The sequence below is a fragment of the Centruroides sculpturatus genome, unplaced genomic scaffold, assembly GCF_000671375.1.
Source record: "Centruroides sculpturatus isolate CEXI.00-Female unplaced genomic scaffold, Cexi_2.0 scaffold296, whole genome shotgun sequence".
Classification (NCBI taxonomy): Eukaryota; Metazoa; Arthropoda; class Arachnida; order Scorpiones; family Buthidae; genus Centruroides; species Centruroides sculpturatus.
The window spans coordinates 384,603-411,350 of NW_019384990.1; the positions used below are offsets into that span (position 1 = coordinate 384,603).

The window sequence follows — 26,748 nt, forward strand, 5'->3', positions numbered from 1 at the left end:
TTTTATAAAAATATATAAAACTGTTTCAAAAGTCGCTCCGACCCACGGAAACATTTAAGAGGAACAGGGGTCTTCAGTTTACGCATAGTAAAATTTAGTAAATACAAAAACAACTGAATTCCAATTAAATTTTAGTATGCATATTACTGAAGATGTGGGTTTTTCTCAAATATTTGATTCCTTGAGTGAGTTTTATATACTACAATTATTAAATTTATCATGTAAAAATACTCTTCATATACTGTATATTAATCAGGGCTAATTTTATAAAAATTAAATCATTTACACAGCTTAAATTCTGTACCAAATAGCAATGGGAGACTTTGCACATTCAAGAAGTGCAGTTTTATGTTTGAATGTGCAAAGTAATGTGTAAGCATGGTAAGCTTCAAATTGCTATTGGATACTGAAATTTCAACAATTAAGACTGGACATCCTAGCTCCCTCTCTGTTGGCAGTAGACTAATGCCAACTGCCTCAGCTCCTATATGATATAGTTAAGGTAAAATAAGAATTATTTTTAATTCAATATATTAAAATAAATTATTATTACCTTTGATCGATAAATGCCTATAGTGAGGGACAAACTGGCTATACACTTGCTACACTATCGATTACAGATATCTTTGGTAATCTGAATATTCGTATGAGGTTTTTGAAAAAGGATTATTATGTTTTAAAGAAATCAATAGAGCAAGAAAAACGACCGCCAATAAGTTTTGGTTAAATGCACCAATGATTTATTTACTAATTACAGATAATTCATTTAATATCAGGTGATAATCACAGATTTACCAGCATATTGGACAAATTTTGCTTGACGGATAAAAAACTAATTATTCTTATTGTATTACAAATTAATTAAACAAGATATTTTACACTTTCTTCCTTTTATAAGATCTTTGTACAACGTATTAAACTAATTTTTAATTATATCATACAGAATCTTCACAGTTTTATGGCAACTGCTCAATACGGATAGACGTTAAATGTGTGTTACATTTTATGTAGTATACAAATTTACATTCCTTATTAAGTTCTCGTTTATTCCTCTTAAAATATTACGTAGAACAAAAATGCCGAGCGACATAAAATATAATTAAGAGAGTACATTAAATGGAAGAAAATGAATGTAAAAATGCCTCTTTACTAGTTGAATAAATAAGAGAAAAAAAACATATCATAAATCTGTTTAAAACATGTGCATAGTTTATCATTTCTTTGAATAAATAATTGAGAATTTTAGCTGACAAATTATAAGCAAAGTTTCACATTATTTCAGTTTATATTAAAATCTAATTATTGATTCTATTTCAAGATTTCGTGTTCTCATTTTCATCGAAATCATCTTCGAGCTCTAGATCATCTAATTCTTGGAAGAGTGATTCATCAACTTTAACTTCTTCATCTCCTAAATAAGTTTTATGATTAGCATTAAAAAAATACATTTTTTTTTACAATGATAATAAAATGATATAACTTACCTTCCTGTAAGAATCTTAGGTCAGATTCTATTAGCGTTCTGTCCTTCTCGAACAATTCTCGGCCTACGTTATAAATATGATCATCACTATGAAGTCATTATGAGATTATATAATAGAAACAGGTGGGCAGGAAATGAATTACCTGTTAGCTTCTTTGTACCTAATTCTTCTTTAACAAATTGATTTCGTTTTATTTCTGCCATTTCGGCATCAAATTTAGTTTTCCATGTTAAAAACGTTTCGACCGTCACTCGAGTCCCTTCAAATTTTTTCTGTAATTATAAAATTACAGTTTAAAATAATATATTTAGTTTGCTGTAAAATTAATTAAATACAGGTATGTGTGCCTTAGTGATAGATCGCACTTACAATGATGGTCCCATAAGATTATAATGGGGCCGAAAAATTTATAATTACCTGTATCTCTTCTATGTTTAGATATAATTAGATACATAAATTCTTATTGTATTACATTTAGCTTATATCAGTAGTGGATTGTGACATATAGGTTTATTTAAATATGCTCTATAATGACATATTTTTAATGTTTTTCGAGACTGCATCTCGGCTTCGGATCTCATACAATAGTTTTTTAAACCAAATAGCTGTTCATGTTGGCATTTTAAAGCCACTTGAATGCAGCGTAAAATTCAGATAATAAAAGTAAGGTTTTTCGAATCTGTACCCTGGGTTCGAGCGACTTTAGCATGCCGACGCAAACTTGCATTCATTTAAAAAACTGCTGTACGAGACACAGCTTTGAAAAATGTTTTATATCTACTAAAATATTGACTCCTTAACTGATTTACCATCCTTATTTTGTACAATTCTATATAAATTTTGAATTCTGTCCAGTATTGTCTCAAGTTATAGAGAAAAATTTTATATCCAGTATTAAAATCTATAGAAAATTATACAGAAACAAAAGAATAGAAAATTTCCTTATATTTTATTGATTACTTCCTTATGTAAGGGTAATAAAATTTATTTTATTTTTAAATTTAAATTATACCCCTCAAAAAATTGATTTTCAAATTAATGTCAAAAAGTCCCCCCCTTCTATCCAATGAAACAATTGAAATATTGTAACTGTAATTTCATTCAGGAAATATTTAAAGATAAATAAAGAAATCAAATAGGGGTTACCAGTTTGAGAAAAAATTGTCCTCGTTTTGAGTACGAATCATTTTTAAATTATAGAAAAAAATGGGGCCATTTGATCCATAGAATTTATATCATTTGCATATATTATCGAATACCAGGACCTCGTGTTACGACTCTGCAGCTTAGGGTATATTTGATAGAGCGGGACCTGATATAGTTTAGGCCCACAACTATTTAAATTTACACTTATTAACAGGGGCATGCTTCATACAAGGTGGAATTTGTGTAGTGTAAAACGATCTCCCCCCACTCGAATAATTCTCAGAATGTTCTACTAAACTTAAACGATCCCACGCATTAACCTATTGACTCGACTTACTCATTAGAGTGCAATATCCCCCCTTCGTGAGTAAACAAACCTACTAAACCGCCCATTTTAAGTGTAAACTTTTCCGATCTACTTAGAACCGAGTATAAACCTCCAACCCCCTCCCAAGTTTCCTTAATAGCGGTTCCATTCAAAAACCAAACGTCACGCTCTAATATAATTTGAAAGAATTATTCTCCCCCCTTGACAAAAGTTATTACGTTAAATCACGCCGCCCAAAATGCGAATTCCCATAAAAGGGGATGCTGCAAGATAAAAGATGGGGTCAAATACCAGCAATGAGAAATTAACGACCATTCCTGACACACCCCTAAACTCGAATATCCCATAAGCAGCTCCTACTGAAATTCTTCATCTCACTAATGCGTAAAGTTAACAATGGGTTATGTTACAGCATCGCTCAGGGGAGAAAACTGCGTTTTTTAGGGGGGATATATAAAAGTGTGCGCATACGTAACTTCCGGCGAGATACGGTCTTTAAATAACTGCATAAAACAATATCAATTGTTTTGCTAATAAGTTACGATCCTTATCGTTGGCCTTTCTAAAATTATACGCTTAATTAGGCAACGTAACGGTATGCTGTATACGTTCAATCTCTTGTGTATGTATATGCAAAAATGTTGTTGTGTAGAGTAACAGTAGAAGTCAAAGAACTACTTAAAAGTCTTCAAATAAGTTCATTAACCTTGTTTTGATTGCGACGTCTCGTCTCGTAACCGATAATTAGAGGAGCCCTTCATCGGAAGTGACGATTTGATTCATTTCCTGTGAAAGTCACGCTATTCTGTAACAGTAAAAAATATATATATATATATATAAAAATGGTTGTTCACAGCTGCTGCCATTATCGGTGACATGTTTTAAACAATAAAACCTTAAAAATGATCGATTTAGACTGATGAAAAGTGCCATTTTTAATTGTTAAAAAATGTGTAATTTTAAGAGAAGAATTCGGGGGTCAAAGGTCGTTTTCAACAGGGAAATTAACCTAATGAATCTGCCATTTAGAGAGATAAATATAAAAGATTAAGAAGATATAAAACAATATAAATTAGTCTGATTTTTTTCACATTGGCGACTAAATTTTGGGGATTTGTGTGCAAAATGATCTTCTGACTCTTCCTTCTGATTCACCATTAAAATATTCTTTTGATTGGCCTAAAAGTCAATTAACCGTGCTTCGTGTAACAATTACAATTGAGAAAATGAATCGTAAACTATCAACATTATCTTTTTACACGATGAGAGAAATTGAGCTTTGTAATGTTAACTAACTTTTAGACCACCCTGTATAGATTTGTACTATCGGCGGTAGAATTTCTCTTAGCGAATTAAGCGAAGTAACATTGTAATATAACGCTAAGTATCAACAGAACATAAGGTATCTTAATCCCTCATAATATCTCTATCTCGTTACTAATTTTTTAACCATTGTGTATTCTACAATAATATTATCCGGTACTAACGAATGGGTTCTTGGTTTACGTATTGTAAGGAAGCCGAACCAATTCCCTTCTGTATTGTATAAAGACCCTTTTGGATCCGACTGTTGCAACAATTAAAAACTCTTCTGTTAAAAAATACTTTATAACAATTAAAATTTAAAAATCGAATTGCGTAAACGTAACAATATAAATTTATTTTCTAACAATTAAACAGCCTGTTAGTTAATTAAGAAACAATAGAAAATTATCTTTATCACGTTAGAAATGATATTAATATTTATACACCTATCTAGGGTATATTAAAGCATATATCTTTACAAACATCTACAATAGTTATTGTCTCAATTTTCCTCAATAAAATTAGATAGAATCAACAAGTGAAAATAGTAATACTTGTTTTGTTTCTTTTATTGGAAAGTCAGGCAATAAAATATCGAGTTTAAAGCCAAAAAAAAGCAGCAAAAAATACAAATTTTTATGACAAATTTGTATTTTTAAGTAACAAATATGCGATCAAAGGAGAAGAATTCATCATTTTTCTGGAATAACATCATAACTATTTTATGGTAATGCGTTACCCATGAATTATTTATAATCACGCGTAATATATAATTATTAAGTAAAATATTCTATCAAAAAATAAGGTTAAGCTAGAAAAATGGAATGGAATGTTTTTCTTAAATAGAAAAATCATCCAACTGTTAAATAGATTAAAATATTTCGAGTAACGTAACACCGGCATACATGAAAAAAAATAACACTAAAAAACTTACGTTTCCTTCAGTCTATTAATTAAATATATATAAAAGAAACGGCGTGGGAATTTCAATTAATCACTTAACAGACAGACCTACTTGCTGTATACTACCTTAACAACAATAAATTCTCATACTTTTGCCTTAATGACATTTGTTTAACCATGCCGATAACATACTAACCTCATTTATGCGATAAAATTCCATTAAAATTTCGATTTACAATGAACAGTATCGGTTTCAATAGCGTTAAACACTCGATATACCCTTAATTGCATTAATGCACCCCTAGATATACTGTCACATTGGCATTCCTGAGGAGTCAAAACGGCATTCCAAAAACTGCAGTGTACCTTTAAGAAATTTACACTGGATCGCCACGTATAATACACTTTACTGTTACTTTATCTATAGCTTCAAACAATCTTACCTGAGTAAGTCGATTACATGTATATATATATATATTCCTGGTGTAGAAGTCGTCTCTACTTCTTGGCAAATGGCGTCAGGAACCTGTAGCATATAGTAGACCCTAAGGCGAATTGCCCACTGGTATCCTGCCCTACCTANAATATATAAATTGAGATAAGAATGATAAATGATAAAGAATGCATTCTTTATCATTGTCATCAAAAATATAAATACACGACTCAGTTTGACAGAAAAAATACACTCGACGATTGACGAATGCTGAGATAAAAATAAACAATTCTAAATATGTATTTCTGGAATAATATGTACTAAACAACAGGTCTTGTGATCAATAATTTTATTTGATAACGTTACTGTCTTTTAATATTTGACAATACACAATGTGGCTCAAGTTTTAAATTTTAATAAAAATTAAAATACATAAAACAAATTTCACTTGCACAGAAATAATCTGTCGTAATGAAATGGATAAAAGTCTGGAAAATGCCATCTGAATCCAAGTAGGAATATCTGCAGTGAGAGAAATAAAGAAAGAAAAAGAAAATACATCATTGTCTATAACTAGCATGAATTTGGATTCAAAAGTCTAAGTTGTAGAGAGAAAGGCTAAAATATAAACTTGTTTTTATATACGTAGTGAGTAAACCAGAAGTTCTGTCTGATGTCAGAACTTACAAGATTCTAATAAAATCTTATTCGACTTTTTGAACTTATGCCAATTTCTTTTTCCGTTAAAATGCTAAGCCCGAAGACAATATTGACACAATGAATTGTAAAATGTCAAAGTTTATATGAAACATTAGCTTCTTGGATTAGTCATTATTTATATACACATTATTAACTATATCTTGTATAATTTTATTCTCCTGAAATTAAAACTGTACATTAACTAGCTTCAAAGCAAAACATAGTAGTTATAATTTTTAAAACTATAGACCCATGGTGGCCAAACTGTAGCTCATGTGCTACACGCAGTTCTTCTATACCCTTATTATTGTTTCTATATATTGGACCCATACCCCTCACATATATAGTATATAGATTATATATAAAATACAGTTCCAATATAGACGTGACTCTTACTTATTTTTGATGTGTAATGGCTCAAGATTTGGCCATTCCTGCTATAGACTATTTTGTTAGTGGTTTAATTCAATATTAACAAAATTAAAATATGCAAAAGTTGTTCTACATTCTAATTTTAGTTTATGTGTTTGTTTTTGAAGAAGAAATGTTATAAAATATGACTTTTTGTTTTGACTTCCGTATTTTAAGGTCACTTGCGTATTTACTATTTATTAGAAGATTGATTTAAGGAAAAACATTTTCAATTGCAATACTTTTCCTTCTATATAGTATACATTACTCATAATTAAAAACTTAGAATAAATACTGTGTCATTTGCAGAAAACTTTACTTAAAATATTTCATAATGTTTACTAAAAAGGAAGTGTGCCTTAATTTTACTACATGTTTATTTTTTATTGAAAGAAGCATGATTATTATACAGGGTTTTCTGAAAGAAATGCTACCATTTTAAATGATTGTAATTACATTATTTATTGTCTGATCACATTGTCATGTATGTTAAAACATTGGAAAGGTATCCAAGTTTGCCCATTATAATTTCTAAATGCATGCACCTTGTGTCATACAGCACACATCTAACTGATATGCAAATTTTTCCCATACCTGCTACAGCATATCCATTATAACAGCACTAACAGATTATTTGCATTGCACAATGATAAGTGATTATAACTGAACACTGCAGAACGCAAAACACCTTGTCTGTTGTGGAACTGCCATTTTCATTTCCGATGCTACCTAGAGATAGTAAACAAGATATCTAAATGCAGAAAGGAGATAAAACACCGACAGTTACTCTATTGATTGGTGTACATCGCATACTTCTCCGATAATAGTCAATTTAATAAATCACTATTATTAGTTATTTTCTTTCTATCCTTCAATATACCCCAAGAAAATCATTTTTTATATTATGGACCTATATAATATTTACAAATTTATCTTAAAATTCCTACTTCCTTTTCATAAACTAAAGTAATTCATCTCAAAGATAAATGTGCTTTAGCATACAAGAAGGAAGTGGAAATTTTAAAATAAATTTGCAGGAATCACATTAAAAAAAAAGGGTCATAGAATATATTAAAAGACAGAAATACCAAAACATTATCCATACAGAAAGTTAAGCTGTCGAGTAATAAATTAAATATGTTATTGTACACTGAAGAGGTGAGAAATTAATAAAAACCTGGGCCTGAAATACATTTCTACTTTGTTCAGGAAGAAATTTGGTCTATATGTAGTTGAATAAATGTCTTTATATGAAGTTCAAACAAGTTACAAACTCTCACAAAATGTGTAGATTATGGAAATTGTCATTAGCAGATTAAATACTGAATATAAATATCTAAATCTCAGGTTTAAAAATTATATTTTAACCATATTTTTCGCATATCACAATGGATTCTTTACTTGTCACAACCGGTGTACATAAATATCTTTAAGTGTAGTTAACTCTATTTTTCCTGCTTGAGCTGTGATCCGCAGCATATAAGATCATTCATTTTCATAGAAAATTATATATTTGTGTGCAACATTCATTATTACATGGTATAATAATTTTGAGATTATATAGAATATTTAAGATTATAGAAGTTTTAGCTTTGATTAATTATTAGCATGATGATATATATATTACAAAAAGCATTTATGATCAGTGTTCTCCAATCTCCAATTACTCATTTATCTATTGTTGTTTAACGATTAAACTAAAAATTTATTTTTTAATATTAATATGTATATTTTGTTAATCCCATCTCAGAAGATTGTTATTGCCAATAACAATACATCAGATAGAGAGAGAAAAGTCACCTTCATATAAAATAAGACAAATTAATCCAATATTTATCAATGTTTATGCTTATTTTCTTTGACTTTTGTATTTTAAATAAGTTTTGTTCTAGCACCCAATGGCATCACTTAAAATGGCTAAAACCTTTATTCATTATATATAGTTAATACTGTATTATAAAGTTTTCTGATTTGAATTATTTAGCCAATTCATTTAGCTTCTTGGTTAAGCAATAAAATTAACAAATTAATAATAAATTATATGTGGAATACAGAAATAAAAATACATTTTGTAACAAACCGATGTAATATATAAGCAAAATCTGAAATATCAGTCAAAAAAACGTGAATAATAATCCTATGTTTATTATTATTCTTTTTTTCGGTTTAAAATTATACAATTTTTTAAATGTTTTCTTAAAAATTAAAAAATCAATTTTAGTTATTTATAATTGAATATATAAATTGAGATAAGAATGATAAATGATAAAGAATGCATTCTTTATCATTGTCATCAAAAATATAAATACACGACTCAGTTTGACAGAAAAAATACACTCGACGATTGACGAATGCTGAGATAAAAATAAACAATTCTAGGAATGTATTTCTGGAATAATATGTACTAAACAACAGGTCTTGTGATCAACAATTTTATTTGATAACGTTACTGTCTTTTAATATTTGACAATACACAATGTGGTTCAAGTTTTAAATTTTAATAATAATTAAAATAAATAAAACAAATTTTACTTGCACAGAAAAAATCTGTCATAATCAAATGATCACAAAACAGTTTAATTATTTCTTCTACTTTCTAGCAGTTAAAAATTATCAATCTGCAGAGATAATATTTCTAAATTTCAAATGTGACAATCTTTCAAATTTTTAATCAAATGTATTTTTTTCTCTTTAAAGATTATTTAAAAGATTGCCTGCTGTCTTGTCTTACTACAAAAAATATGTTCATTACATCTGCAGGTATCAACTGGATAAAAGTCTGGGAAATGCCATCTGAATCCAAGTAGGAATATCTGCAGTGAGAAATAAAGAAGAAAGAAAAAGAAAAGACATCATTGTCTATAAGTAGCATGAATATGGATTCAAAAGTCTAAGTTGTAGAGAGAAAGGCTAAAATATAAACTTGTTTTTATATACATAGTGAGTAAACCAGAAGTTCTCTCTGATGTCAGAACTTACAAGATAATAAAATTTTAAAGTTAATATTATTCAACATTTATTTCATATTACAGTAGAGCCTCGAAAACTCGGCCTAATGTGGACCGAAGGGTGGCCGAGTTTGTGAAAATGCCAAGTTATTGGGAATGGGGTTAAAAAAGGATAAGTATGCGTGTTTCCTCAGAAAATATTGTACTGTACTTCTATGTATTGTTTATTCTCTGTTGTATTCTCAAGCAAACTGCCCAAATACCCTTAAACAAAGGAAAGTACGTACTTTATGAAGGCATAGAGCCTTTACTATATGAAAATGAAAATTAATGAATACATAGTGTACAGTAATTTACCTGATAAGACAGACCTCAGAAAAATATTTTATGAGGCATAAAGCTGTCTATGATGAAAATTAATTATCTAAGGTTATTTTTGCCCTGCCAGGGTGTGGCCGAGTTATCTGGAGTGCCGGGTTATCGAGTGCCGAGTTTTCGAGGCTCTAGTGTATTAAATTGCAAATGTCATGCTCAGCTGATACTGGTGCCAACTGTTATGCTGGTCTAAAGTTAAGGCATAACTACCCAGACAAGTATAATATTAAGCTTCTGTGTTATTGGTATATGTCAACATCTAGAAACTTCCTAACAATCTGACATGTGTTCAATATTGTGGCTTTCTGTAGTATATGTTTTTTGTTAAGGTTTAACATTTCTAGATTTTTGTGTAGTTTATATGGTATGACACCAGTGGAAGAGAGAACAACAGATACAATAAATACTCTATCCATCCTCCACAAGTGCCTTATTTGTCGGGTGAGTAGTGTACACTTGTTGATTTTTCAGTATGAGCATTTTTCATGTTATGAATGTTTGCAATGGAGATGCCATTCAACAAAACTGAAATAAATGAATGAGTTATGCCAAGTGATGATTATTACGCTGCATTGCGGTTTTGAAAAACTAATATAAACATACAACACGGTTTCGAAATATGAAAGATGAATTGTTTTATCTGTGATTATGGCTCTGTTGTAGTATATTTTGTGTGTCATCATCTAATACTGACTGTGGAGTATATTTGTAGTATGGTACCTAGGTGTTTAATAATCTGTGTTTGTGTGCAAGCTCTTGATATATTATATTTGCTATTTGATAATGCCTATGTAAATAGTCTTTTTGTACTAAGTTTGCAAGTTATCAGATATTATATGTTATATTGTTTCTGCGAGAATATGGCAATTTCTGCAAAATTCATTTGTGAGTGATGTAAGGTAGTTTTTAGTGTTTATGACCTGATTTTGATGGCAACCATAATGCACTCTCTCTCTCTCTCTCCAAACAGGCAGATTATTATTATTAAATTATAAAAAATGAAAAAATTTCATTAAAAAAATAGAAGTTTAAAACAAAATAAAAATATTGTTTTTTTAGTGTTAAAATTTCAATAATAAACAGAAAATTTAAAAAGCTTAGAAGTACTTTCCACAATTCAAATTATCTTATTTAGAACTGTTTTATTTTATTTTAAGAAGTGTTCTTGTTCAAGATAATTTAAATTATCTGATGTAGAAAACACTAAATTTCATGGAATTTTCTGTTATATATTTCTATTTACTATTAAAATTTTAACAGACAGTATTTTTTACTTTAAATAATTTTGGTGTGTTGTTATTATTCGTAAGTTTTAAACAAAATTTGAGGTTAAAAAAGTCCATTTGATGAAAAAGTCGTCAAATACACATTTGTTCCTCTCACTAATAGTAACATATTTTCACATTTTCACTAAATAACTATCATTTTTATATTTTTAAAGGCAGCCAAATAGACTCTTAAAAATGACTGAAGCAACCATTATAAAAATGTGTTCCAGTTGCCATGAGAATGAAAAATGACATACCTATACTTTTTGTGTTCATCTATATTATTGTTCAACATAAATTGAACATGATGATTAATTAATAAAATTATTTTTTCTTATGTTAATGGTCAAGAAACTTTCAATAGACTGGAAATTACCAAAGTCTAAATTTAGTTAAAGCCAAAATGTCTAATTTCATAATGTGTTTAATTATTTTTAAGCTAATTAGGATTCCATAGTAGTATAGCATTATTAGTAGATAGTATCACCATCTTATACAATTTCTTCTTCTTTTATGTGCCATGTCCAGCCTCTCTAACATTGGCGATCATCACAGTGCAGGTTGATCTCTTTTTTTTGCACCTTAGTGATTCCTGGGAATTGAATACCAGAGTGATTTTCCATTGCCTTCTCTGAATAATTGGTGATACATGGGAAATAATGCCTTCCGGGAGGTCTTTAAAGGGTAACTGGCCCCTGTTCAGGCATTACAGACATGGGGAAAACCCATCAAAGTCTCATCCTGGTGAGGCATGAACACATGACCAAACTCCCAGTGTTCAGGGAATGAAACTGCTTGGCCACTGGTGAGCCATATAACATTTAACATATTAATTAAATGACAGAGTTAATTATTAATAATTAGAATTGATTATAAAATGGCATTCAAGTTATCTTCGATCCAAAATCTGTTCATAACAATTTATTTTAATTATGTTAACAATAAAAATTCAATTATTATGAACAGATTTAATTATATATGATTCAGAATGAATGTAATTATTCTCTTCTGTTAAATGTGTGAGTGTATGCCAAATTTGGCATAATATAATTAATTAAACATGCCATATTTATTAAGAATTTTGGCTTCCAAAGCTATATACAGTCGACCCCCTATAACACGGTAGCTACATTCCGGTTTTTATGAATCCATTTTCTACGAGTCCAGCCAATCACAGCCCAGCACATATGCAGTTTATGGACTACGGCAGTTTGAAAGGTTTCTTCCATAAAATTAATCGATTCTAGACTAATTTGACTCAATATTTCCAAAATACATATAATTTTTTGGGAATAATCCATATAAACTATGCTNATCTGACATGTGTTCAATATTGTGGCTTTCTGTAGTATATGTTTTTTGTTAAGGTTTAACATTTCTAGATTTTTGTGTAGTTTATATGGTATGATACCAGTGGAAGAGAGAACAACAGATATAATAAATATTCTATCCATCCTCCACAAGTGCCTTATTTGTTGGGTGAGTAGTGTACACTTGTTGATTTTTCAGTATGAGCATTTTTCATGTTATGAATGTTTGCAATGGAGATGCCATTCAACAAAACTGAAATAAATGAATGAGTTATGCCAAGTGATGATTATTACGCTGCATTGCGGTTTTGAAAAATTAATATAAACATACAACACGGTTTTGAAATATGAAAGATGAATTGTTTTATCTGTGATTATGGCTCTGTTGTAGTATATTTTGTGTGTCATTATCTAATACTGACTGTGGAGTATATTTGTAGTATGGTACCTAGGTGTTTAATAATCTGTGTTTGTGTGCAAGCTCTTGATATATTATATTTGCTATTTGATAATGCCTATGTAAATAGTCTTTTTGTACTAAGTTTGCAAGTTATCAGATATTATATGTTATATTGTTTCTGCGAGAATATGGCAATTTCTGCAAAATTCATTTGTGAGTGATGTAAGTTTTTAGTGTTTATGACCTGATTTTGATGGCAACCATAATGCACTCTCTCTCTCTCTCCAAACAGGCAGATTATTATTATTAAATTATAAAAAATGAAAAAATTCCATTAAAAAAATAGAATTAGACAGAAGTTTAAAACAAAATAAAAATATTGTTTTTTTAGCGTTAAAATTTCAATAATAAACAGAAAATTTAAAAAGCTTAGAAGTACTTTCCACAATTCAAATTATCTTTCTTAAAACTGTTTTATTTTATTTTAAGAAGTGTTCTTGTTCAAGATAATTTAAATTATCTGATGTAGAAAACACTAAATTTCATGGAATTTTCTATTATATATTTCTATTTGCTATTAAAATTTTAACAGACAGTATTTTTTAATTTAAATAATTTTGGTGTGTTGTTATTATTCGTAAGTTTTAAACAAAATTTGAGGTTAAAAAAAAGTCCATTTGATGAAAAAGTCATCAAATGCACATTCGTTCCTCTAACTAATAGTAACATATTTTCACATTTTCACTAAATAACTATCATTTTTATATTTTTAAAAGCAGCCAAATAGACTCTTAAAAATGATTGAAGCAACCATTATAAAAATGTGTTCCAGTTGCCAAGAGAATGAAAAATGACATACCTATACTTTTTGCGTTCATCTATATTATTGTTCAACATAAATTGAACATGATGATTAATTAATAAAATTATTTTTTCTTATGTTAATGGTCAAGAAACTTTCAATAGACTGGAAATTACCAAAGTCTAAATTTAGTTAAAGCCAAAATGTCTAATTTCATAATGTGTTTAATTATTTTTAAGCTAATTAGGATTCCATAGTAGTATAGCATTATTGGTAGATAGTATCACCATCTTATACAATTTCTTCTTCTTTTATGTGCCATGTCCAGCCTCTCTAACATTGGCGATCATCACAGTGCAGGTTGATCTCTCTTTTTTTTGCACCTTAGTGATTCCTGGGAATTGAATACCAGAGTGATTTTCCATTGCCTTCTCTGAATAATTGGTGATACACGGGAAATAATGCCTTCTGAGAGGTCTTTAAAGGGTAACTGGCCCCTGTTCAGGCATTACAGACATGGGGAAAACCCATCAAACTCTCGTCCTGGTGAGGCATGAACCCATGACCAAACTCCCAGTGTTCAGGGAATGAAACTGCTTGGCCACTGGTGAGCCATATAACATTTAACATATTAATTAAATGACAGAGTTAATTATTAATAATTACAATTGATTATAAAATGGCATTCAAGCTATCTTCAACTCAAAATCTGTTCATAACATTTTATTTTAATTATGTAAACAATAAAAATACAATTATTATGAACAGATTTAATTATATATGATTCAGAATGAATGTAATTATTCTCTTCTGTTAAATGTGTGAGTGTATGCCAAATTTGGCATAATATAATTAATTAAACATGCCATATTTATTAAGAATTTTGGCTTCCAAAGCTATATACAGTCGACCCCCTATAACACAATAGATACATTCCAGTTTTTATGAATCCATTTTCTACGAATCCAGCCAATCACAGCTCGGCACATATGCATTTTACGGACTACAGCTGTTTGAAAGGTTTCTTCCATAAAATTAATTGATTCTATACTAATTCGACTCAACATTTCCAAAATATGTATAATTTTTTGGGAATAATCCATATAAACTATGCTATAAACAAAAAATTGTAGGATTACTTACTGAGCGTGCACCATTCAACTACGCCATTGCTTAAGCTTGTTTTCATTGTGGAGTTTGTCACCGAATGGCGCCCGCATGCTTCCTGATAAATTATTTTTTTTGCGAAAAATTCACTGAACTTTGGAGACATCATTAATATAAATATAATTTCTATGGATGTTAAATAATAAATGGGTTTTAGTAGGCCCGCTGCTCGTTTAAACTCAACGGTTTGTACAATATCCACTATTGGTCTAGATTCGACCAATCCTGTTGCAACACAAGTCGGCAATGGCGTTTTACCAAATTATACGAGTTTTTTTAGCACGTTTGTACGAATACTGTCGCAATTTTTTTCACCGTGATATAGGAATCCAAACTATAGGAACCNATATGCCAAATTTGGCATAATATAATTAATTAAACATGCCATATTTATTAAGAATTTTGGCTTCAAAAGCTATATACAGTCGACCCCCTATAACACAATAGATACATTCCAGTTTTTATGAATCCATTTTCTACGAATCCAGCCAATCACAGCTCGGCACATATGCATTTTACGGACTACAGCTGTTTGAAAGGTTTCTTCCATAAAATTAATTGATTCTATACTAATTCGACTCAACATTTCCAAAATATGTATAATTTTTTGGGAATAATCCATATAAACTATGCTATAAACAAAAAATTGTAGGATTACTTACTGAGCGTGCACCATTCAACTACGCCATTGCTTAAGCTTGTTTTCATTGTGGAGTTTGTCACCGAATGGCGCCCGCATGCTTCCTGATAAATTATTTTTTTTGCGAAAAATTCGCTGAACTTTGGAGACATCATTAATATAAATATAATTTCTATGGATGTTAAATAATAAATGGGTTTTAGTAGGCCCGCTGCTCGTTTAAACTCAACGGTTTGTACAATATCCACTATTGGTCTAGATTCGACCAATCCTGTTGCAACACAAGTCGGCAATGGCGTTTTACCAAATTATACGAGTTTTTTTAGCACGTTTGTACGAATACTGTCGCAATTTTTTTCACCGTGATATAGGAATCCAAACTATAGGAACCCGTGTTATGGGGGGTCGACTGTATATATTTTATACAAATCTAAAAATTAATCTTATTATCAATTTTTCTTACCCTCTCCTCCTCTTCTAACTGTTTCAATCTCCTTTCTTCCTGTTCCTTTTTTTGTTGATGGAGATAATCAGCTTTATTATTTAACCAGTCTAAAGTTACAGATACTAATGTAAAAATCATAACCATTCCTAAATTTTCTTCAGCCTGTTACAAGACAAAAAAGTTTTAAAAAAAAATTTAATTTTTAAACATTAGATGATAAATAATTCTATTAAAAAAAAATAGTAAAGCGAAATAAATTTTGATACACACAGAATTTGAGAATGAAAAATACTATAATTAAATAATCAAATTAAGGATAGACTTTATCATAATTTACGAGGACAAGTATTGATTTCTGCCATTTCGGCATCAAATTTAGTTTTCCATGTTAAAAACGTTTCGACCGTCACTCGAGTCCCTTCAAATTTTTTCTGTAATTATAAAATTACAGTTTAAAATAATATATTTAGTTTGCTGTAAAATTAATTAAATACAGGTATGTGTGCCTTAGTGATAGATCGCATTTACAATGATGGTNTAACCATTCCTAAATTTTCTTCAGCCTGTTACAAGACAGAAAAGTTTAAAAAAAATTTAATTTTTAAAAATTAGATAATAAATAATTCTATAAAAAAAATAGTAAAGCAAAATAAATTTTGATACACACAAAATTTGAGAATGAAAAATACTATAATTAAATAATCGAATTAAGGATAGACTTTATCATAATTTACGGGGACAAGTATTGTCACAGCTTTATCATAAAACATCTGATTATGTTAATTTTTTAAAAATAAATGGAATTTATTTTTGATTTGATCAAACTTTAATCAAAAATTTATTTTTACATGCTACATCAAAGTTAAATAATTTAAAACTTTCAAATATGTCTTTAGAAAATTTCAACTGAAGTTTTACGTATGTTTAATACAGTTCATCTCAAGAGCATATTATTAAATAATAAATTATGTATCTTATACCTGTGACAGCAGATAATCTGATAATGAATCTACATCTTCATCCTCTATATTATCATATTCGATTATTTCAATCAACGGTACTTCATCCGGATAATTTGGCACGTACGTGAACTTCAGAGTTACAAATACTATAAATTCCAAAAATAAATTATTTAAATTTATTTTTCGATGTTTAAAACTATTTATATTAAAGTAAAATCATTTTACAGATAACATAACATTTTCTATAAAATTTTTTACAAATATTTTCAATAGCAACAGATATATATAATATGAATACAGTATATAATGCATATTTTAACAGCATACATTGATGATGAATACACACTACATGCCTCTAAACAGCAATACAAATGTAATAAACTTCCCGAAGCCCAATGCAGTGATACTAAACCAAACGATTACCGTAATTAATCAAGCTATTATTAATAATAGCCCAATTAACTACAGCGATTGTTTGATTTAGTAATAGCAATACTTTAAAATATTAACATGTTATGAATATAAAAGCACTGTAAATTACAGTTTAAGTTACAGATAGAACATCTCACTTATGTGAATGCCAGATTCTCAATTAAATGCTTTAAAGCTTTAACTCTATGTACAAGCTAGTATAAATTCAAAATTGTTTTCTCTGTCTAACTTATGCAATATAATACAATCCATACATATTGTTAAGTGAAGATGTAATTTTAATTTATTACTTTTATGACTAGAATCAAATGTGTTATATATTTTAACAAATATTTAAAGACCACATTGGTTTTGATAGGATACAGCATAGTGACACATGGACAATCCGCCAAGGGTGTGTACGTCTCCTGGGAGAACTTACTATGGAGAGATTTCCCTTATTAGATAACAGACATATAAAGAAAACTTGGATAACACCATGCAAATCTGTAATCAATTACCAGTTTTTGATAAAATCATCCATTCATCCATTGGTGGGCCATTTAAAGATAAGAATTTCAATTAATAGAATTTGTTTTTTCAATTAATAATTATATATATAATTTTTTCAAAAACTTAATAAATTCTATTTAAAATATCAGGGCATGTATTAAATTCATCCACAGTTATTACCATCAAAAGTAACTGAATTACTGTAATGAAATCTAAGTTTAATATAGCATTATTTATGAATGTCCTCAACAGAAAAAAACTGAGCACACAAAGACGATAATGCAACTTACTATTTTAAAAATTATTGTAAATTATTTTACTTTAATGCATCACCAATATAATCAATGAACACATTTCATATCTTAGGACTGAAATGGTAACAATGCCGTGTATTGTCAAATTTTTCTGAAATTTCAAAACTATAGATGAATAATTATAAATGTAATTTAGACTAGAAGCATACAATCAGTGTTTCAAATGTTTTAATAATAATTATGTCAAAGCAAACTGGTCTCCTTTGATGTCGAAGCAAATTTGCCTGCAATCAAAAGGTTGACTCAAGGTCAGTTCTTTTGATGAAATGTACACTGTCCATTTGACAAAAAGCATATTCAACTTGGTGGATATTTTTGTTTAATGACTAGTGATGCTCATGGATAGTCAATCATCAATTCATGCGATGATCAGCAAACAAGCAAACAATCACGTGACATAAAAACCAGTTTCTGGCTACACATCGAAGCAACCATGTCGACTAGTTCATATTGAGCTTTGTATCATTTAATGCAGTTTAAAAGAATACTGCTTAATATACACTGGTGTGCAAAATTTAAGTAACAATGTAATTTTAAAGCAGACAGCCATGAAATTGTAGAAAAGAGCTTGTTGCAACCGGTACAATGAACACCCAATTCAGTAGAAAAATTATTCGTATTCAGAAAGACATCACAGATGATGTGAGAGCACACAGAATGCATGCAGTTAGCATGTGCTAACTGCATGCATTCTGACTACAATAAGGAGAAGGCTTTGATTCCATACTGTATGTGTTCTATTAATTTTTGCACTAGTATGCTTTCTTCATCCTTTAAGTACAAAATACTCTCTCTATATTCCGAATTCCATGTCTCCCAGCTGATTTCTTTTGGAGTTATGACGAAAAAACAATTGTTGCTTAAGTTTTTCACACCAGTGTATTAAAATGGTCTAACAGATTTAGTGTTTATTGAATGTTTTTTTAATTATCATTAAGTAAAAGATACAAAAACTCTTATAGCAACAACAACAACAACAGACTTCTACCTATTTGTAGTAAAATCAAGCCAATATCAAGCTAATTATATTTTGTAAATATAGTGTTTTTGTATGTATTACCCTGTTTTGTTGAATATATTGTTTTGTATTTTTAATTTTTAAATGAATTTATAGTTAGTTCTATCTTATTTAATTTCTGTTATTCTGTTTAACACCATAGTATAACAAATAAAAAATAAGAACAAAAATGTACTTATGTTTGCACAAAGAATAGATCTTTATGTATTACCCTGTTTTGTTGAATATATTGTTTTGTATTTTTAATTTTTAAATGAATTTATAGTTAGTTCTATCTTATTTAATTTCTGTTATTCTGTTTAACACCATAGTATAACAAATAAAAAATAAGAACAAAAATGTACTTATGTTTGCACAAAGAATAGATCTTTATGTATTTTAAGATATAAAATGCAATGTTTTATTCATATTGTCAAAAAGTAAATCCCTTGGTACAAGTCAATAACTTCATTATTTGTCTATTACCTATTAACATTGCTATTAAAATATTATCAGTAAGTCATAATAGAGTTCTGTTCTAGCTGAACGAGCATAACATGTAAGCCAGGGCAACATCTCTGTGTACTTAACTGCTACCAGTCATATTGTGTGGATATTTTGCATATCTCCCATTTAAGTTACTTTGCAACAATACTTTAAAATATTTTATATTATAATATACAAATTTTTATAAATAAACGTCTTAAATTCATTTTATTATCATAATTAAATTTTATAATAAAAAAATTAAGATATTACTTACTTTCAAATTCAGATTCTTCCAAGCTTTCGGTTTTGATTTTTATTGTAAAAATGTGATAAGGATCACACGATAAAACTATAAATAAAGAAAATTTAATTGAAATTACTATAGTAAGAAGTTTAAATGATGCTAATTCAAAATTATTATGTAATTATTAACTAGATTAAACTATTATGCTCATAAAGAAATTTCTGTATACAGTATAGTCTTTAGTAGTAAAATATTTCAAATAAATTATAAATACAAGACTTATTCACTGATAAACATATTAATAATACCATAGGACTTTTTGCTCATTATACTTTTATTTATATTCCTTTCATGTTTTTATCAGTTTTAATCACATCTTTTTCAATATCCTATTGAAATGTTTATAATGCATTCAATTTTTAAATTCTTTATCATAAAAGAATAACTGAAATAATAATAATTCTTTAATGTAATCTGAATATGACTTATATACTCTTCATTCTTTAAGTGTCATTATTATTTCAAAATAATTATGGAAAGGAAATGCTTTATAAAATGAATTTATATTTTTCTATTATTATTTACATGTGGTAACAATATTTAAATTTTAGTAGTATGTAAAAAATCTTTTTACATTCCTTTATAAGAACATAGATTGGATTTGTTTTATGAAACATCAGTCAGAATATCCTGACTCAATTTTCAAAATAGTGAAAGAAACTAGATAAAAAGAAACTGTCAAGCATGAACAAAGAATGTGGAATGATGCCTTGATTTAAACTATTTACGAATAAATAACTTTAATATATCTTAAAAAATGCTTTTATTTGCTGTATTTTTCAAGACAGGAAGAGAGAGACAGTACGAGTAAAGCAGCTGCCACCATATACATCACTACTGTATATACATCAGTGCATTTACACACACACACATCTTGATTAAATTCTACATTTGGTTATGCTTATCAGGTTTTGGGATGGAAGGATGGAGTGGGTGGGGCCATCCCTAAAACACCATTAAAATGCATTATTAGACTTGGGTGTCCTCAAAGTTTCAACCTTCTAATCTTAATTAAAAGTGAATAAAATTTGAGTTGCTAGATTTGAGGGTATTATACAAAGCAAGTTAAATAAAAGCATTTTATAAAAATGAAAGAAAAAGGATTGAAATTATATCAGAATGAGCACATTTTTGATGCTCAAGAAGTTATTAACAACGAAGTTCACACAAATAGCATAATCATTGGCCATGTGCTCCCAGAAACAAATGTAAACAACTCTCCATATAATGTAAGAACAATGGTAAGTATATTTAACATTACAAAAATTTAAATCAAGTTTTTACACTATATTTCAAAAAAAAAAAAAAGTTTTAGTAGGGATAAGCATTTTCTCTGAAGAAAAAATATTGTAATTAGGAGAATCACAAAGTGTATGCTGCATAATTCTACACCATTTCCTTGCTGCCAGAATTCCTTTCTTTGATATAAAATAAATAAAAACAACAACCCCTCTCTAGCTAACAGAAATATTTTATATTATTATTTCACCAAATTATATTTTCATCATTTAATTATCTGGATCCATTTTTCTTTCTATGGGTCCTGTTGGAAAGGAAAAAGTATTCTTTCCTTCTGCACATTTGTTGTAGGTGTTATGATATCCAACCACACTGCAGTTTCTATTCCACTATGTATTATTATCCTTTCGTTTTTATTTTAAAACAATTCAATACCAGAACTGTTTATATAAACCAGAGCAACTCACTCAACTCCCAGATCTCTATTCAATTATTTATAATTGTATTTATGACATTTGGATAACTGACACTTAAACAGAATAAATTTAATTAAATAGTATAAACTAATAATTGTCATTTTATCTCATTTATATATAGTAGAACCCAATTATTTGAGCCCCGATTAACGTTTCGCATCATCCAAAGTAAATTCATAAGTGAATACATTAGTTTAATTACACTGTATTTAACAGAAGAAAGTTTAAAATAACATATATTACAAAATTATTTGTTTCTGTTACCTTTTATCATTTAACTTCAATGTGAGACAAACCATTTATATTAAAATGTGACAATAATAATAATACACATTTCTATTCTTAAAACTGTTATACATATTAGCTGTACAATAAATGATGGAAAAATGTTGTTCTTATATATTATTAAATTCAATATGGTGTAAAAAAGATTTAAAAGAAATAGACCATATAAATACAAATATAGACACTAAACAATCTTTCAGCTTTTAGTGCCATGTCTAGTTCTTGTGAGGTAATAACTTTGATCATATAAACATTTTATATTTGTAATTTTTAATCTAAAATGGCCAACCATCCATTTTATTTAAGTTTTCAGTTATCTGAGGTAGCACTGATCCATATTAACCTTGGATAATCAGGGTTATAGTGTATAATTTATAATACAAGTGCAGCTCTGAATTAGACAGCTGTAGACCATGTAACCAATGGTGTACATTTTACCATTCCTCAGATATACAGTAGCTCCCCAAAATCAGCCAGGCCGTTGTTAAACACGTAAAAGGTTTAACGGACCATGCAATACAACTCCGACTGCACCACAGAAATAATCAGTGCAATGGTGTTTTTTACGTTTTATGAGTTTTTAGCTGTTTTTACTAAAGTGGAAAACAGTTTATTTTTACTATTGTTTACAGAAATAGTTCCAGACTTTTTCACTTTTAAATTTTACTCCATTTTTGAGGGTTTTTAAAATTCCAGATAGGCTGATTTCAGGGCAAAGTGTTACATGTAGACCATCGGATCCTTTAACTTTTTACTCCTATAGGCATGATCTACAGCTGTTAAAGTCCCAAACGTATCATTCAGAGCTTGAATTGAGCCTAATTATCGATTCTGTAAATGTGTATTTTTACACATATAATGCGTCAAATATTCAATCGATGTTACAGCTCATACAGACTTTACTTCTCATAGCTACAAAACATATCGTATATGTTCCAATTTAAATAATTTTAAATCCAAAATCTTCCATATATCACGTTATCCTTGATGACATTAGTTTAATTTAACTTTGTACTTTGATAAAAGAAAGTAAATAATCGACAAAACAAAGAGTAATTCAATACGTACTTTCTAATTCGTTGGGATATATTGATTCAAGGGCTTCTATTTCATTTTTTTGTTCTTCTTTATAGTCAGTCATTTCTATAAATTAATTTAGTTTATCTATAAATTGATAATTCATCTGCAACACGTGGATTCAAACATGGCCTACTCTAACAGCGCCACCTCTCAACATTTACACTTGTTAAAAATTAATATTTATTTCTTAATTTATTTTAGTAAGAAAATGAAGATTAATATCATCTAGCATTAAATATGTTTATATATTTAATTCTTGACTATTAATTTTATAGAAACTAATTTTAATAAATTATTTTATTGGTAATATTTTCCATATGTATCTCTATGATAATAGATAATTAGTATTGACGGCTGGATGGCCGAACGGTCAAGGTGGCAGCCTACCGCTCTAGGGGACCCGGAATAGAATCCGGACGGATCAAGAATACCCAGGAATTTTTCGGGGGTTGGTCCGTTCGGATATGTCGGGCCCCGTCCCTCACCACCCGGTCGCCCCATTATGGCCTGGCCGAACCCATAATGGGCCTGCTATATGAGGCTCTCCTAGTGCCCACAGGGAGGAAAGAATAAATAAATAAATATTTATATATATAATAAAAAAAATGATGATTAGTATTTTATATATGTATATAGTTCTTGTTATTACTTGACATTCAGTATAGTACGGGTTGTGTGATAAAGGCTAATTTTGGCATCCATCTTGGCATGCAAAATGGCGATTCCTCCCGGAAAACGGCCTCTATTTAGGTGTTAAAAGTCTTAAAATCTGTGCAAAAAATAGAATTATGCAAGTGTGACTTTGATGCATTTAAGGAAAAAACATTAATCAATTTTTTTAATTTTTATAAGCATTACATTTTAATTTTAATTGTGTTTTACTATTATTTTTCTAAATAACATTCTTTAGTAGAGTTGAAGATTTTTCTAAATGTCAATTCTCAGGATAGGTTGGTTAATTAAAGCAGAATTTCTTCTGAAAATAAAATAAATGTTTATATTTTAATATTTGATTTTATTTAAATTAAATAATATTACAAGAATATAATTGAACTTACAAAGAAAAATTACGTAAATTGAAGTCGAATTTCAATTCTGCCAGATATTTTCAAATAGTTTTTTCTTTATTAATTAGAAGGAAATAAAAATAAGATTACACAACAAGTCATAAATATAAAAATTAATAGATTAAAAATAATCTATAATATATAAAATGAATGTTTGTTTGTTTGTTCTCTACACACTCCTAAACTCTTTGACTCCTCTGCACCAAATTTTCAAACTTACGCTCTAGGAGACCCAGAGGAAGATTTAGGCTACCATTAAACCTGTAACCCACCTCACCTTTGATTCCATCCCCTATGAACTACTAAACATCTTGACCCACATGAGCTAAATTTCTTAGACTTACTGTCTTACTATGCGGAAAATTTAGGCTAGTATGAAGTATGGATACCTCATTCCTCCCTTAATTCTCCTTGACGCTACGTGTTAAAGATAACAATGGTAGGATAAATAACCAAACTTTTAATGTTTACCCTTACTACCGTATATCTTCTAGTAGTTTATATAAATACTTACCATCATTTTCATCATTGAAGATACAAATTTTTTAATCATTTCGTTGAATTCGGTTGCTTCATCGTATTCATCGTCTCTAGAAGTAGACGTATCGATTACGATGGTGGTACTTTCTTCACGTTCTCTACCATCCGTGCTACTATCTTGAGTAGCAGTTGTAGAGTCGATAATTACTGTTGAAGTACTAAAAGATTCTGTTATAGTACTTTCGGGTTCTGTAGTCGTTCCCCCATTTTCAAATTCTGTTTGTTCTGTTTCTGTTTCTCTATCTTCTACGGTAGTGAATCCATATTCTACTTCAGTTGTTCCACTTTCAGTGGTTCTTTCGGGTATAATATTTGTTTCTGTATAATCTGTAGTCACTTCATTACTATTTGTCTCTGTTACTTCCTCATTATCGTTTATTTCCTAAAGTAAAAGTCTCGTTAAAAAGGAGTAAAATTATTTAAACCTATTCAATAATTGTATATTTAAATTGTATATTTAGAATGGATAAAGCCATTAAACTCTGCTAGTGGTCGTAGCTTCGAGCCCCACCGATAAGCTGTGGGGTTTTCGTCACACTTAACTAGGAAAGTTTCCATAGAAAGTCTTCCCTAGAGTCATCCTCCTTGGCATATCGCCCACATGTTAGTTTGCCACACTCCACGAACAATTACCGAAATAGAGGCTAGTCCCCTCCTCCTGAGAGGCACCCCACCTTAGTAGATCGCACGTATTGCGTTGCCATATCCCATCAATCTAACCCATATTTTAATTCATTAAATCATACCAATTTTCCAAATTCCGCTCCTCCGATCTGACGTGGAAATCCTTAAAATATAAAACAATAAATAATAATTTACGTACCATATTTTATAATAATATAAATTTCAAATTTTCTTATTGATTTTATATTTAGTAACAACTAAAATTAATTAAATAAAGTAAATTATAGCAAATTTTGTTTGTTTGTTTTTTCTGTTTCCATTATAATTTACCATATTTTGTCAAATTATAAATGCTTAAATACATTTCCATACATCATGCTTCATTAGTCCACACATTTACCTTTTAAAAAAACTTAAAAAATAACTCAGCAGCACTTGCGTACGTAATTAAAAACTCAGGAAAATCAAGAATTAATTTATAAAATTCAATAATATAATAGAACATACCTGAAACAAGAAGAACAGCTAAAAAATTCAACACATAAAACTTCATTTTCCTGAAAATACTGTTCAAACAGACCTTGGCTGTTCGCTGTTCAAATACAAAACACTAAGTAATTTTATATTTTAACAGTTTTATAATACAGTACATTCTTTAAATATATTACGTATTACTAACCGACAGTTTCATTGGCTATATATATATATGAAATCTTTGAAGCACATGTTATTATTTTTATAATAATATAAAATTGTAATTTAAAATTGAATAAAAATTTTTAAAACGAAATTTAATTATTAGTTATTTTTAAAAAAATATTTTTAAAGGTGAACAATTAGTAACTATGTATAAACACTTGTCTTATCGAAGGCCAGATGGTCGAGTGGTAATGGGCTTGCTAAAGAGGTCCTTTTAGTGTCCACGTGGCGAAAAGAGCTATAAAAACAAATGTCTTGCTCGTATGCTTCAGACATTACTTCATTACATAAAAAGAATAGCCTACACAGACCTAAATTAAAACTGCAACTTCTCGTTGTAAGTCTTTTTAGTCATATCAATCATGAATTCAGCCAGGTGTGATGCCATGGAACACGGTAACGCAATACATGGGTAATCTGCCTTCCGAGAGGAGACTTTTGTAGAAAATTGATCCCTGTTTAGATGCTGGAAACGCGGTGAAAAGCCGGAAAATCCTCATGGTCATTCCGTTGGTGAGGATCGAACCCACGACCAGTGTTTAGAGATTTTATCCATTCGGCCACCAAAATTCTTTTATTGATCCTGATATCAAACACGTTGCAATCTCCCAAGCAAGAAATTAACAAAGCAGCAGCCCTACTTAAAAACTCACTGGACACGGAGAATCTTTGCAATGACTTTGA

At 29.2% G+C, this 26,748-nt stretch overlaps 2 protein-coding genes across 2 annotated transcripts; both read right to left on the bottom strand.

The window, feature by feature from the left end:
* Positions 1–23,271, bottom strand: LOC111633009 (RWD domain-containing protein 1-like). Its single transcript, XM_023377531.1, has 7 exons — positions 23,123–23,271; positions 20,025–20,099; positions 17,045–17,172; positions 16,083–16,226; positions 1,627–1,756; positions 1,485–1,547; positions 1–1,411 (listed from the first exon to the last, which is right to left on the bottom strand). The coding sequence occupies exons 1-7, from the start codon at positions 23,193–23,195 to the stop codon at positions 1,314–1,316; spliced, it is 711 nt and encodes a 236-aa protein (XP_023233299.1). The 5' UTR covers positions 23,196–23,271; the 3' UTR covers positions 1–1,313.
* Positions 23,272–23,985: 714 nt separating this feature from the next.
* On the bottom strand, positions 23,986–25,961 carry LOC111633010. Its single transcript, XM_023377532.1, has 5 exons — positions 25,873–25,961; positions 25,488–25,528; positions 24,716–25,123; positions 24,193–24,256; positions 23,986–24,110 (listed from the first exon to the last, which is right to left on the bottom strand). The coding sequence occupies exons 1-4, from the start codon at positions 25,916–25,918 to the stop codon at positions 24,224–24,226; spliced, it is 528 nt and encodes a 175-aa protein (XP_023233300.1). The 5' UTR covers positions 25,919–25,961; the 3' UTR covers positions 23,986–24,110; positions 24,193–24,223.
* Positions 25,962–26,748: the final 787 nt, after the last annotated feature.